General features: G+C 39.3%; 2 protein-coding genes across 8 annotated transcripts; both read right to left on the bottom strand.

Moving 5' to 3' along the window:
• Positions 1-84: 84 nt before the first annotated feature.
• Positions 85-6,590, bottom strand: LOC112277571 (U1 snRNP-associated protein usp106). Of its 5 annotated transcripts, none has more exons than XR_002968424.3 (15): positions 6,018-6,588; positions 5,198-5,250; positions 4,915-5,083; positions 4,641-4,704; positions 4,414-4,493; positions 3,917-4,079; positions 3,656-3,717; positions 3,359-3,421; positions 3,152-3,210; positions 2,544-2,625; positions 1,619-1,740; positions 1,359-1,402; positions 956-1,216; positions 740-796; positions 85-535 (listed from the first exon to the last, which is right to left on the bottom strand). XR_002968424.3 is itself a non-coding variant. In XM_024510069.3 (14 exons), the coding sequence occupies exons 1-14, from the start codon at positions 6,162-6,164 to the stop codon at positions 508-510; spliced, it is 1,332 nt and encodes a 443-aa protein (XP_024365837.1). In that variant the 5' UTR covers positions 6,165-6,590; the 3' UTR covers positions 85-507. The 5 variants fall into 5 exon arrangements, 3 of the variants coding, with proteins under 3 accessions (XP_024365837.1, XP_024365838.1, XP_090103914.1); XR_016501078.1 differs by having other exon boundaries at positions 85-523; XM_024510069.3 differs by lacking the exon at positions 1,619-1,740 and having other exon boundaries at positions 6,018-6,590.
• Positions 6,591-10,654: 4,064 nt separating this feature from the next.
• Positions 10,655-14,722, bottom strand: LOC112277466 (short-chain dehydrogenase/reductase 2). Of its 3 annotated transcripts, none has more exons than XM_073531287.2 (5): positions 14,585-14,722; positions 12,926-13,045; positions 12,282-12,540; positions 11,859-12,032; positions 10,655-11,740 (listed from the first exon to the last, which is right to left on the bottom strand). In XM_073531287.2, exons 2-5 carry the CDS (start codon positions 12,952-12,954, stop codon positions 11,345-11,347), a joined length of 858 nt encoding a protein of 285 aa, XP_073387388.1. In that variant the 5' UTR covers positions 12,955-13,045; positions 14,585-14,722; the 3' UTR covers positions 10,655-11,344. The 3 variants fall into 3 exon arrangements, with proteins under 3 accessions (XP_073387388.1, XP_024365604.1, XP_024365605.1); XM_024509836.3 differs by lacking the exon at positions 14,585-14,722 and adding an exon at positions 13,264-13,799; XM_024509837.3 differs by lacking the exon at positions 14,585-14,722 and having other exon boundaries at positions 12,671-13,236.
• Positions 14,723-15,048: the final 326 nt, after the last annotated feature.

Below are 15,048 nucleotides of genomic sequence, written 5' to 3'. Positions count from 1 at the left end.
AGGTGCACCGGTATGATTTTCAGAAAGGAGCAACAAAGGACGGAGATTAACCGAATTGGATCACCACGACAAGTGCTCATCACAAAAGATGCAAACCATGGATATGAGGCGTAATTTTAAAATGACCTACATTACAGACATTTGTACGCACGATGTACTGGTAAGTCTATCCATTGGATTGTGCTAACTTTCCTCACATGTCCACATATCAAGTCTACGTGACCCACATCTTATACCCCACTTCTTGAGTACACATTTTGTCCCTTGCACCAGTTCCCATTCCACTCCACATGTCACCAGAGCAAGCCTGACTATGATGACAGGGTTTAAAGGGCACAAAATCCTAGAGGGCCCGGGCTATGAACGAATTGTTGTCACGAGATTAACTGAGTAAGGCTTCTAGTTTAAAATGCGTCTCCAAATCCACCAGGCAGTTTACTATGATATGTCATCCAAAATCGTATGATATTCAGGAACATGTTGATCGCTCATGTTTGCAAATAAAACTCAATAACGATCGTACCTGTCATGTCGCCTGCAGGTTATTGTTAATAAAACTACCATGATTAGAGACATAAGCATCCTCAGAAATAATATCTTCGAATCAACCTAAAATCACGCAAAAGAAATATGGTATAGCGCAGGATTATAATTAGATATCGCTACGGAATTCTTGAGACCATAATAGAAACGCGCAAATATCCAGTTGAGCAACAATTGGGATTCAACAGTAACCTACCTGTACCGATCACTCCTGTCTCTATCTCTGGAACGTTCCCTTGATCGCGACCGTGATCTGCTTTTTAGAACCACAAGTAGTGGTAAATACACCATGGAACAGAAAAAACGAACTCAGTTAACAAAACGGACCTACACTATATGAACTGTTAAACTGCAATGGCCAATATCGGATAAATTCTTACAAGTACATAAAACAGGTGAGTGCACGACTGACCTTCTCCGACTTCGACTATCATAATCTCGATTCGACTTGCCACGATCACGCTCGCGTTCTCTATCTCTGTCCCTTCCTCTTCCACTGTGGGAGTCACGGCCTCGGTCTCTTTCACGACCCCGAGTACGTTCCCTCTCCCGATCGCGTTCACGCTCTCTTTCTGCTTCTTTTTCCTTTTCTCGATCAGCTCGCTCACGATCGGCATCTCTTTCCTTCTCCCTGTCTCTGCTCATTGAGCGGGTTTTACTGGGCTCTCGCGGCCTGATCAAAAGAAAATGTTAGATCCCAATCCTCCTCACGCCAGAATTGCTTTCTTGCATTAACTTTATGTTGGAAATGACAGCAGTCACTACATACTTGCTTTCAGCTGACATGAGAGAAACAGTCTAAAAGTAACACTTACTTTTCATTGTCTAGCGGCTCCGCTTTCCTGACAGCTCGCTCAGCCTGGAATAACCCACGATCATTCACAGATATGAAACTTCCAATGACACCCTAAGCCCTGGTTCAAGTATGACTCAGAACTACCCACGGAGTCCAACAAGCCTCAAATGTGTTATCTGGTCATAGAGAACAGTATCAAGACGCAATCAATAGTGAAGAAAATCTCTCTGATGCCACGCTGACATTTCCATCAGACAATGCCTGGTAAAATGAGCTTACAAAAAGTGAATGGACGCAGGTGCTGATTGGTAGGACATGGTAACCGCAGACAAGATGACTGACCGAGGCTGCCTACTGATTAAGAAGCTGCCAAATGGTGCAACGTGAGTTTGTCCATGAGTCTGCACGTCCCAAACTCATCCTAAGAACTTCGTAGTTACTGAATCCTTGCAAACTTTCGAGTTCATTTTGATAGGATGCCCATCCTGTCGGATCCATGATGGAACGGTAATATATAATCCAGGAATTCATAAATTTATCTAATTAGATTTTAAAAAGGATCGTCATTAAGTGCAAGAATCAAAGCTGCATTTGGTTGTCCATACCCATTCAATGTTACTTCCGGCCCCACAGAAAATGACTTGCATACTACAATTAATAACAACTATCAATCCAATGATCCACCAAACTCAGCCTTCTTTGCAATTGCGTATAAATCACAGTAATTTAGTTGCACCCAGGCTAAGTACCAGATAATAATGACAAAGTAGAAAGGAATTATATCTACAACTAGTAAAATAATGTTGATGTTCAGGAAGAGTTTTTTGAGACGTCATTTTCAAAAATTGGCCTGAAACAAACTTTGACACTCTATAAGCAGAGAACCTTTCTAATCACGAAGAGAAAAGACGCCAGGCAATATTCAGAACTCTAATTAACACATACACCTGCCATTAATAAAGCCTTGAATGCGAAGTAAAAGCCAAAGAAACTTCCCGAATCCGGGACTATGTCTTCAAAACAAGGAATTGAAAGAATAAACACAACATAGACTAAAAACGGGAAAAAAGCATAACCACCCATATGACCAGAATTTTCATGCCATGCACCGCACTGATGTTCCAATCTGTGACACTAGAAGAAACAATACACACACAATACCATTCTTTCCAAATAAATCTCAGAAGGTGAATTGAAGACGTACTCGCAAGTCAACAAGCTTCTCCCGAATCTGCATGTAACCCAAATGTAGCTTCCCTCCAAAATGGTCCGCCAGGCGACGGTCACTGAAAGTATTAAGCAAAAAAGAACTCATCATGAAACCCACTACTTGGCAGCAACACGTGGGGCAGTAAAAGAAAATATCGTCTTTTGAAAGCCAGAAAAATGTCCACATGTCAAATAAGGGTAGCTACCACCATAACTGTAAATAAAATAAATATAAAATAAAGTATGACAATATACGAGGGAAGGTAGAACTAAGTCTAACAACCGAAAATTGAAATGGAGTCTATTGTTTAAGGATCAAACTTGAGAACATAAATGATATGCATAATACATACAGTCAACACGGTGGAATGTCATCATCTTCATAAACCCTAGACAAATCCGCTGCCAAACACCAACATGGGTGATTAACTTAGGAAAATGTGCAGCTTGAGGCGTCACGCCAAACTTTTATCGTTTGAGAGCGAGAGCCTTGCTTCAATGCTCGTTCACTTCCTCGATGAAGAGCATATGACGTGTACTAAGTTGAGATTTCTAAATGTTTGAGGACAAGCCAATATGAAGTAATTTCAGTCCAGTACGAACCTGTCATAGATGCTCAAAAATGCCCCGCAAATATCACACACTCTTAACTTCTGATCAGCCTGCCACAAAAAGATCAACAGTGGTCAGCACAAAAGGCACCAGCATTATAGCACGCCAAGAGCAAAAACAATCAAAAGATGTTCTAACCAACTAAAATCCAGAATATGCATTTCGTATCTAATACGTTGTAAGAAAAGAGTCACCCACAATGCGAACTTCAGGAGCTAGTAGCTTAGCGGGGTCAGTAACCGCCTCTTGCCTTGCTCCCAGCTGCCAAGTAACACAGAAGTTCCATCACAGCGTCAAACATCATGTGAGGATCTTGAAATGTTTAGTAGGTGAACAACCAAACCATTGTAGCAAACGAGTAAAACTATGAACGACAAACAAATACATAGCTTTATTGAAGTGCCTGGACCCCTGGAAAAGACAACTCTTTGTCCGTGCATTTCATGTACTTAGGTTACGCTCTTCTCAGAAACATTAAAGACAGAAGCGTGGTACCTTCTTCAAAGCTTCAGCTTCCTCCATGGCCTTTTGTGCCTCATCCACCATCCCTAGTTCTCCTGCTTACAACACTATATAAGCAAGACAGAACTTCTGTAGGCCATCGAAAATCACAAAACCATGAACTAAAAACAAAAAAAACAAAAAAAAACAAAATACAAATAACGAGGAGTTGGTCTAGTAAAAGAGGGCTCCATAACAGCATAACAAGATATCTGAAAGGCAAGATAATGCTGATTGATCTATTCAATCGCTCACCCAATTCTTCAGCTTTCTTCAGTTTCTCCGTAATCATCTCCTGTGTTCGTGCATCCGGTGGCAAGGTTACCAGTGTAGGTAGAGGGGCAAGAGGAGGTGGATTGGCCAATGGCTGTGGCATCAATGCTCTATCTTTGTTGAAAGCTTCAAGTAATGACATGGCCTGAAACAAAACGTGTTTATACAAAACTGTCTGTCAATGAAAAAATTTACTCTGATAGGCAGCTACGGTTTGGAATCCTTCGAACTCTGAATTTCTGATCACTAAGAGATATAGTTTACGTAACAAAACCCATAGAACTAAATGCTAATGATGAAAACAAATCCGGTACTTCTCAAGTCCCACTTAGTCTGACACTCGCTTTAATTTGCAATGTACTTCAGATAAGAGAAATTGCAGTTCGTTCTGATCACGGACAAATTGAAATGGTTTAAAAACTACAGAAACTCAACCGTTAATCATAAGAAAACCCATCCACATTGTGGTAGGAAAAGACCTGTTTATCTGCACGCTTGGCTTGCAGCTCATGAACAACTTCCATAATACGAATTTTGTCATCACCTCGCCCCTCAAGATCTACACATCAAAAATAGAATTTAGAGATTAATAGGTTAAAAATCCAAAGATCACTTATGCAGAATAATTACTTGGAAAGACTGCACATGAGATCACCGACTTTAACATATGCTATTCAAAGCCTTGCATGTTAGAAACTGAGTTTACCCAAATACTCTGCTGCCTTCAGCTTCTCTTTGATTTGCTTGGTATACTCCAAAGCTTCTGGTGACTGCGCATACAATATAGTGCATAATTAGCACACCGCAAAACAAAGTGCCAAGATCATGCCAAGAGCAACAAGATAATAGGCTTCTCAACCCTTACATGCACCGCCAAAGGGTAGGCTTGTACCCAACACCTTTTCTAATATTCCATTCGACGACTCCGGCTCAACTCTTCGTCACATGTAAAATATTAGTAACAGAAATGAAGGACAAACCTTGGTCACTTCCGACACAGCAATTGCAGTGGCCGCACCTGCGTCATCATCTTCTAGACGTTTCAAAGCGCGTTGAATCTTGCGGTCACACTCTACTATGTGCTTCTCCAAACAATCTTCCAGATCTCTGTCATAATTGTCTTTCCCATTTGCCTTCGCCTCTTCATACCTACTCATGGTCAAGGCTTTGCAGGCACGACTTGATCAAAGCATGATAGCACGAAATATTATATTGAAAAACCTTACTTCCGCACACAGAAAAAATAAACACATGAAAGGATACTCCTTTCGCAGCTGTAAAGAGTGCACCTTGGAGCAGGGACCCAGGTCCATTTTCTGCGAACATGCAACCGAAGATTTAAATAATCTTTTCATGTTCAATCCATGAAATCATTCGGCCATCCTGGCTCACCGTATCAATTCACGAATTCAGGAATGCCTTTAAACGAATTTCAGTTTTAAAGCTTCAACATCGTCCACGTTTTAAATGATGAGCCACTAGAAATTCGACACCTCGGACAGGAAGACCACAGTCATTATGAAGAAATGCATAATCAGATAATAATATAAATGTAACGCTCTGTATGTGAGAACATTCCGAGAAATTAAGTTACTCAATTAAGTAGCTCAAACCTACGTCTAACCAAGGCGAACCTGTTACTAATGATGATATTAGAAATAACCAGCCATTTCTAAACCTCCAATGCAGAAATTAAGCGACAATGATAACAATGTTTGTCTGTTTCTTCAATCATTTATTCATTTATTTATTTTACTGCTAGGGTGTGGATGCTACTGCCAGAGAAGAGAATCCAAAAAGTTGTAGCCCCCAACAGACGGGAAGCTTCAACTAGAACTAAAAATCTACAGACAATGGCTGTCGCATACAAACTCATGGCATTTATGCCGATTCTATTCTAGAAAAACAGTGTCGGTCCCTTTCAACACCAAACCTCGACAAACACACGTGAGTAAATCTTATACAGTCAATAGGTTTTTCTTGATGCATTCTCAAAGAATTTCAACAACTACACAAAAAAATTAAAATTAAAAGCTACACAAAAAAAAAGGAGGGGAAAGGGGGTTATGACTTTCAACCCTACCGTGAGTTGGAAGAGGTCATGAGGACAAAGCCCAGTAAGATAAAGCCGACACACATCACGGTCCCAGTAGTTCCGCTTCACCTCTAACACGTCTCCATTGCGGTTCGCACCCATCAAGGCATCCAACTGCTTCCGAAAGGCATCCATGATGCCCAACTCAAGAACACCGTAACCCCCAAAATATATATATATCCAAAAACCCTCTCCCAAACAAATACACCCAGGAACTTCTTCTTCTCCAACTCCACAAATTCACACTAACCTCCTCTCCAAACACCACACATCTCGCTCAGCCTCACCTCCACACCCCAAACTCTCCACTCTCCGCGAAACCCTAACTTATCTCCCTTCCTTCCTTCCGCAACGGAGCGTCGTCTACTGCCCTTTATAAGTCACAACATGAACAAGCAAACGACGAGTAGAGTTGGAAAGTGAATTCACGATCAACAACACCAGAGATGCCGGGACTGGCTGGCTAAGTAAGTGAGTGAGTCTAGATGGCGCATTCCCATGAATCCATCATCCCCTCGCTCGCGTTTCCAACGAGAAAACCCCACTTTCTTCTACTTCTTCCCTCGTTCCTTTCTCTCTCTCCCTCTCTGCTCTCCTTCATACTCGCGGTTGCGAGGCCATGGGTCCCCGCCCCGACCCTGTCTCCGCGTGCCTTATTACCGTGGTACCGTCGATTGGACCGACCGACCGTGGTGTGTGAGGGTGGGACCTAAGACCGATGGAACATCGCGGTCTTGGGCTCTGGACTGGGGCTTCCGTGTAGTAAGTGGTAGTTCTCTCTGCTGTGGGTGACACTATTTCCTGGGATTGCAGGTCCATGTTTAACTATTTCTTCGTTTTACGACGTTTCTGGTTGTTATTTGGAATAGTTTCTTCACTTTTGAATATTATTTCAAGGGTGATTCGCAGACATGTAATTTCACGCCATTATTAATTTCCCCATTTTGTGCTTTTTTTTTTTTTGTTTTATGTGAGCAAATCATTTAAGAAACAAACAAACAAACAAATAAACAAACAAACAAACAAACAAACAATATTATTATTATTATTATTATTATTAATGTTACGGTATATCTTATAATAATCCTCATTCATTCCTCAAAGCATGAGATTGGAATCTTTTTGGAATTTTATTTTTAAAAACTATGATGTTCTGAGTATTATCTTTTGAATGTAATTTTTTGGGTGCCATTTTCTAAAAGCTATAAATGAATTTTTAAAATTTTAAAATTTATCTATTATATTTAATTATTATTAGAAAACAAAGGATTTCTTTGTAGAATTTTAATGAAAGAAATATTTTAATATAATTAATATCTAAAAGAATTTATTAATTTATATTTATATTTATATTTTAAAAATCTCTTTACAAAATTTGAATCATAAATAATATACATAAAAATTCCAAATTACAATTTTTTTTTGTGTGATTCTGTTGAATTTATGTAAAAAAACAGGTTTTAGTGCGTGTGTGTGTGTATATATATATATATATATATATATATTTATACACACACACACACGCACATACACACATAATAAGAATAGTAACATCTTTAACTAATTTAAAATATATTATTTGGTTAAAGAACAAAACCAGTGATAAATTCAACTAAAAACATTTACTGTGAACCCAATTCATAACTACGAATGATCAATTGAGCATAAGAAACCAATAATTACTGCATCAGAAATATTGAAAAATCAAATGTAAGAATTTATGTATATTTAATATTTCGGCAATATTTCAGCTTTGTTAACTTTTAGGTTTTTAGCATTTTGAAACCACTATGTCACATTATTTGATCTCTTTGCGATTTTTGTATAATATTGAGTAACTATCAGAATGCAGCGGAGCACAAGGGCTATTCAATAATTTATACACTACTCAATATTTTACATAATCAGATTTTTTTAATAATATGTAATAGTAAACATGGCATTTGATGATATTGGCTAAAATTTGCATTTATATATATACACATAATTATGAATTAAAATTTGTCATTAAATAAAAATTTAATTGAAGCTCGAGAAGTTACCTTGTTCTGTAACAGTTTATTTTAGATTACAAATTTTATCATCCAACAGAATTTTACCAAATTACAACAGTACATTTTTTTTTGTCAAGTTAAAGATGTTTTTAACTTGCTGCAGTTTTTATACTCAAGAGAATATCTTTCTAATATTTACAATATTCAAAATATATGTATGTATATCTTAGTTAGTAGTACTCAAAATATTCACAACAATTCAGTAACCAGCTTCCAAACTTAATCAAAATTTTGACAAACTCAAAATTTACTCGGGAATGAAAATGTAAATATTTTAAAAAGATCATACAATTATTGAAAGAGGTTTGGTTGTTTTATGGAAACCAATAGGTATGGATAGAGAAGTAGGCAAATGTAAGAGATCTTTTCCATAGTCACAAATGACTTTGTGTCTCTTGAGCCATCTTTTACTCACCGTGACATTACATATCTGATTTGGAAAAACATTAAATTCTTCACATGTTTCAAAGTCTCCAATTTTTAGGGTTACCAAACAATTCTTTTCTGGGTATCTTTCAATGCAATTGTTTGCTAATGTGACTACAAGTGTGTTCCCAGTCAACCAGGTTTGAAGCCTCAATTTTTTAGCAAAAGACTCCGCAATAGTAGCAATAGAACAGCCTGTATCTATTAACACATAAGTTTTAACTCCATTTACAATGCCTAGCACAAGTGTCATTGGGATTTCATCCAAATGAATTGGATATAGAGAAAGAGATGAAAGTGCTTTTGCTTCCATGTGTGCACCTTGTTGAGGGCTAGTTTTTGAAACCATAATATTCACTACTTTATTCTTGAGCAACATAATTTTACTTTGGCAACATTTGTTGAACCTCATAAAACGTGGACTTGGTTGAGACTCCATTGATCTTGTACAATTTTTATTGTTAGATCCCATTCTCATCATCATCAATGTCATCATCAACTTTGCATCTTTGGTCTCATTTTCCTTATTAAAAACTTTGGAATGCTTTTTAGGATCATGTGGAATAAGAGGCAATGGAGTTGGATGATGCAACATATCACATTGTTTATTTGAGTAATTTTCATCATGTGCCAAAAGTTGTGAAGAAGGTTGCTCTTTTGGAAGATTAATTTTTTTTTTCAAGCTATTCTTATTAAATGGTGATGCATCAGGTTGTTTTGTGGATATTGAAGAGTTTTTAGGGCTATAATTTTGATTTATGCCTACATTTGGTTTGATAAGATGACACAAGAAAAATGTGTTTACTTCTCTAGACCATTGTTTGAAATCAATGAAAGATTTGTGGCTTCCACTATCATCTTTTTTCTTCTTGAAGTATTTTAGTTTGAGGTCTCTGCGATGAGGGTTACATTGCTCAAAAGTGTGACCAGGGTTACCACAATGAAGGCAATAACTCAAAGTAGGAAAAGTATCATAACATGGTGTTAATGATTTATCAACTCTCTTGTTGAGAATGAGTTTTTTTAAACCTGTTGTGGAGGCTTTTTTAAATTCATACAATTTCTCAAGCCTAATTGCAGGTGCGGATTTATGTGTACCCCAATTTAAAGATTTTTTCTTTGATTCCTTTCTCTTTTTCAATCTTTTCTCAAAAGTCACAGATTTTTGTGTTGATGTTTGTTCATTGTTTACTGCAGTTTTTTGTAAATTCTCACATGGTGCATTTACATTATTATTTTCAATTTTTGTTGAGGTCATATTGAAATTCTGAAAACGAATTTCAGTAAGACTATTAAATATTCAATAGAATTCATCGAAACTATAAATTAATCAGACTCTACTGTAGTAGACGAAGTGCAAAGAATTAATGTGTATCTGTTTATTTTATTTTATATTTTGAAACAATAATTCAAATTTGAACTCATTAGCCTAATGAATATAATTTTGAAGCATCCAATGTAAGTGACCATTCAATTTGAGTCAATGTCATTTCAAAAATGGGTTATTTCATGAGAATTATTTTCAAAACTACACAAACACATATACAATTTTTTATATCTATATATTTTTTAGAAAATTCTATTCAAATTTCATACAACAAAAGTGAACTAGCAATAAGGAATCCGATAATTTTGGTGGTTTTGATTTACTAATGTATTTGTAGAGTTTTCTTTGAATTGAAATTGAATTCACTTTGGAAAAGGCTTATGATAACGTGTCATAAATCAGACTACATAGTTTTTTGCATTCTGAGGTCAAAAATAAAAAATCGTTTACATTAATTTATTTTTTTCTCATATTTTGTAAAAAATCACACAATATATATATATAAATTGAATTTTATGCTTTTCAATGAGTCTCAACTTTCGAATTTTCTTCATTCAAAACATGATGATAGTTGGTATTTTCAAAAAAGGATTGTTTGTGAAAAATCTAATGTAAATTGAAATATACAAAGAAATTAGTATAATCCATAGTAGTAAATTGCATATATGTGAACAAAAAATATTTCATGGTAAACTGAATGTACATTTAATTATGTAACTTCATGCTAATTTAGCATAAAATATAGCAACTAAGAATAGTATATAAACAAAACCCATCATCATTTACGTTGGAAGTGACACTCATTTACTTATTCATCATGATAACAACAACAATATTAAAAAGCACAATAAATTGTAGAACTCTACAGACTTAGTGGTAAGGAACCAAACAGAGTTACTGTTAAAACAGAATCTTGTCTGTCCCACTATTGTCAAATGTTACATTGGATAGTAAACTCCACCAGTAAACAGTAAACAAGGACCTATTGCTCTGCAATCGTCAGGCCATGGAGGGTCCTGTCTAAGATGGTTTAGACAGCAAAATGGAAGAATTACTAACTTTGCAGGTTGAATGTGCTTCTCTTCCTAATTTTGAATGCTTCTCTAGCCACCACCCTATGACCACCCTAAGCTTCTCAGACCATGTTGTACCGAATTGCTGAAGCCATGCTGATCATGCCTGCACATGTAAACTCTGTTTTCTGGATAGTTCAAAACAAGGAGACTATGTTTGGGACCCCTACTTCCTGACCACCTGGAGGACAAACAATAAAGTTTCTTACAACTGAGATGGGTACAGCAGCTTTCTATCATCTTAGGGATGTACTACACAAGGGTTCCTGAGGGAGTAGACCAACAACAAACTAAGCAAAACAGTGTAAAATTCCCATCTTTGTTACAGTCACAACCTAAAAAACAATGATAAAAAGACCAGGTCCATAAGTCAACATGAATGGCATAGCATAGCTTAGCCGGTGGCATATTCATGAACAGGTATAGATGTGTGTTCTAATCCCATCCAACCTCTTGGCCACTAGCCCAAAACTTTCCGGAGGGGCCGCCAGGAGAGTGCAGGGCCAGCAAGAGTCCAGTCTGTACAGCTCCTTCGATGTCTTCACTGCCTTTGCCCTCCGTCATGTCTGTCTTCGTGAACCCCGGGCAGAAGCTGTTGACATATATCTTCGCCCCTTCCGGTCGTTCTCGCAAGGCACGATCCAGTACCGTCACATACCCATTCACCGCCACTTTGGTCACGTTATACGTTGTGTTTCTCTCCGCCCATCCCCCCTTCTCCCATGTCCCATTCACAACATCGTCCCTGTACGCCTTCACGAAGTCGTCCAGCTTTTCTTCAGTCAGGTGCTCCCGGTCGGCTAGTTCTTGACGATATTTGTTGTTCAAGAGCTGGTTACAAATGCACAACAGTCCATATCAGCCAGAGGCAAATAGAAACTGTACAGAAGTGACTTCAATGAGCCCAAGCAGGAACAACTGTACTGTATTGTGTGAGAAGAATAAGTACCCTAAGCAAGCCCAATCGAGATGCGACTATAACAACACGGCTCCCAGCAGAGCTAGGCCGAAACAGAGGCAACAAAGCTTGCGTCACGTTCTTGACACCGAAGTAGTTCGTTTGCATCACCAGGTCCACATTCTCAACGTTCACGGCTCTTTTAGCTACTCCAGCGTTGTTGACCTGTGCAAAGGAATGAGGACTTCCATTTGTTTGACAACCCTCAGAAGAACGACAGCAGTGAACACAGCTGCAACCCACATACGGTTGTGTAATCTCTCTAGAACTTAACTTCAGTTATCGTCAAATTGATGTATACGCAAAACATCTCATCAACTGCACGTTAGCAACTTTGCCTCGGCCAGAACCAGTTGGATTTCACAAAAAACACTCTTTGTCACGACTTTTGGAGGGCTCGGAAAGGACACCCACCAGAATGTCAAGGCCTCCGTAAGTATATTTTATCCAGTCCGCAAATTTGCGAGCAGAATCTTCGCTCTGAACATCGAGAGGGTGATGAGCAACATCCAGGCCTTCCCGTTTCAGGACCTCCACAGCCTCCTTCCCTCGCTCTTCATCTCTCGACGTCAACACAGTGGTAAGACCTTTTTTCGCAAGCTGGCGCGTTAGTTCGAAACCAATCCCTTTGTTGGCGCCAGTGACTACTACCACCATATCCTTCGTCCACCACCTTCATAAACACACCCAGACCACCACATTAAATCACTTCCGCAAGTTTGAAAAGCTTCAAATTAGGAGCAACTGCAGTCCTACATAACCATGCTGTGCTCAGAAAGCAATTTCAACGTGTTCGCAATCACCTTAAATCAAGGAGTGCAGAATCAATTCGACGTTCGTAAGTTCTGACGACACAACTTAGACTTAATGTCTGTCGCGAATCCGCATCATACGCTTGATGTCATTGGTAAAGCAGTGGAATGCTAGAGAACAGCAACTTCAGGCACTCAGGATTCTTAGAGTGAACGCGCCACTCTAAGAACTTGCTGACACTCCTGTTACGCCATATTCTCGTGGCGAGACAAGGTTGTACAGATAATTTATAAAAATCGACGTACCTTGCGGTGGCTCCCGCCAAACTTTGCATCTAAGATCCTCTGAACACAAGTTTGGGTATACGCAGGGATAAAGAATTGAATACTTGGTCTGAGTCTACGCCGAGAATGTTCCGAAACGAACTGCAATAAAGGAACCCGCAGGCGAAACGGTTAACGATCTTCAAGGTAAGGCATGGAGTTGCTACACAAGTTACAGCCCACTGACACCATCTATAAGTACACAGGCCAGAACCTCGAAGCTGGTGAACAGAAGATGCTATACAGGGCCCACAACCTACCACACGGACACTACGCAAAGCAGCAACGTGTACATCAATACTTGACCCAACAAGCCATACATGATGAAAGTCGTGAAAGCACCGTGACGGCAGCGTCAACTATTCTGTCACAGTGGAAAGGGTAAAATCGCATAATCCACAGTGGCAGAAATAACCAATTACAACTCCGCCGCAAGTGAGTATTCCCAGTACCATATCTACTCAATCAGATTTCTTCGTGCCACAGACTGAACTGTTCACCACACAGCTATGCCCGCAGACTGATTCTGGCAACAAATGGTAACGCTATTAAATCAGTTCGAACTTAAAAACAATGCTTTTTCGTGATATTTGATTCTCAATCGGCATTATGGGAAAGAATATATCTCATCAGCTCCTAAACCGAAGACCAAAATTTCCACTCCACGCTAGTTTTCCATTCTGGAGGAGAGTGCCTCTAAACGTGTGCCAACCAACGTTCAAACCCCGTTCTCTATCTATTTCTTCTCCTATAAACCATCATACTCTAATACACGCCTACAAACTTCTTGGCATCTTTCTCTTCTAAATTCTCCAACTCACTTTGCCCGGCCCCTTGTAAACATGAACAGTTGTCACTGAATCCTGATTCTGTGACAGGAAAAAGGCCACCCAACGATGAAAGCTGTGCAAGGTGACGGAGGGCCCATCCCTGTCTTACCAGATAAAACCTACATATTTGAGTTCCAGCCAGCAGATTGTGGGTCATGGTTGTATTGGTGGTAACTTCCGCACTCGACATCTAATATTTGGATACAGTTGGCACATGTTCCAAAAGACATCTTTTCATTGACACAAATCAAAAACAAAAAAAAAATACGACCTGCCCCAGTGCAGGTGCATAGTTCAGTGCATGTGTTGCCAAAATTGGGCAATACCATGGAATTCAGTAAAACCCATGTTGGCCCGACTCTACTTTGAATGGTGCTGGTTAACGTCAACGGGAAAGACCTATGCTTTCTGATTACAATTAACATGACATAATGACAATCCTGAATGCATTATGTGCACCAGGTCCAAGATTCATGCCCAGAAAACATGCGACACACAGGAGTACTTCGTAGACGACGGAAAAAACGAAACAGATAAGAACAAAACTCCCACCAGTTTCCAAATTTCCAACAAGGATGCTGCACTTCAACACAGTTGTCGTCACTCAAAACAATCTCAGTGGCGCACAACAGTGTTGCTACAGATAGTCACACTTGACTCGATTGAAAAACGAGACATTGACTGAGACAACGACAATTCCTCATCACCAAAACTGCAAACACAGAACACCAAAAGGAACTTCAGGACGACATTCATCAAAATGCACAATATTAAAGAGCCAATGTGATCATGCATAAAAACATAAACACACCAAAAGTCCGGTGCTGCTTCTCCCCTTTCGCCTTCATCCAATGAGAGAGGTGCCAGTTCTAACTCCTCAAGCACCCTCCACCAAACCTCACACCCTTCCTCCAAACTCCCCCGAATCCCACATCTCGCCAATACGAACATGACAGTTACCCTCCTCCCAATAGTCCACCTAACATCTCACCACCCCAGCTAACGACTAGCATGCACCACCTCCACAAATGCTAGTACAGTCCACAAAACCTACCCAAAACATGGCATGACCAATATCCTCCCACAACAAGCACACACACCGTTCCGCCTAACATCCATGCCAACCGAGCACCAGCCCACCTCCTCTCACTTCCCAACACTCACTCCGACGCTCCACTTTCGCATTCCAAACCAGACACCACACGAAACACCAGCTTCGTCCACCCTATTGCTCCCCAAAACTAGCAAACTCCAAACCTCGCAACTTTCCCTTCT

This window comes from Physcomitrium patens, chromosome 25 (genome assembly GCF_059467195.1).
Source record: "Physcomitrium patens ecotype Gransden chromosome 25, ASM5946719v1, whole genome shotgun sequence".
In the NCBI taxonomy this organism is placed as follows: Eukaryota; Viridiplantae; Streptophyta; class Bryopsida; order Funariales; family Funariaceae; genus Physcomitrium; species Physcomitrium patens.
Note: the sequence above shows the minus strand (reverse complement) of the source record. Positions and strands in the feature narration are given on the sequence as shown.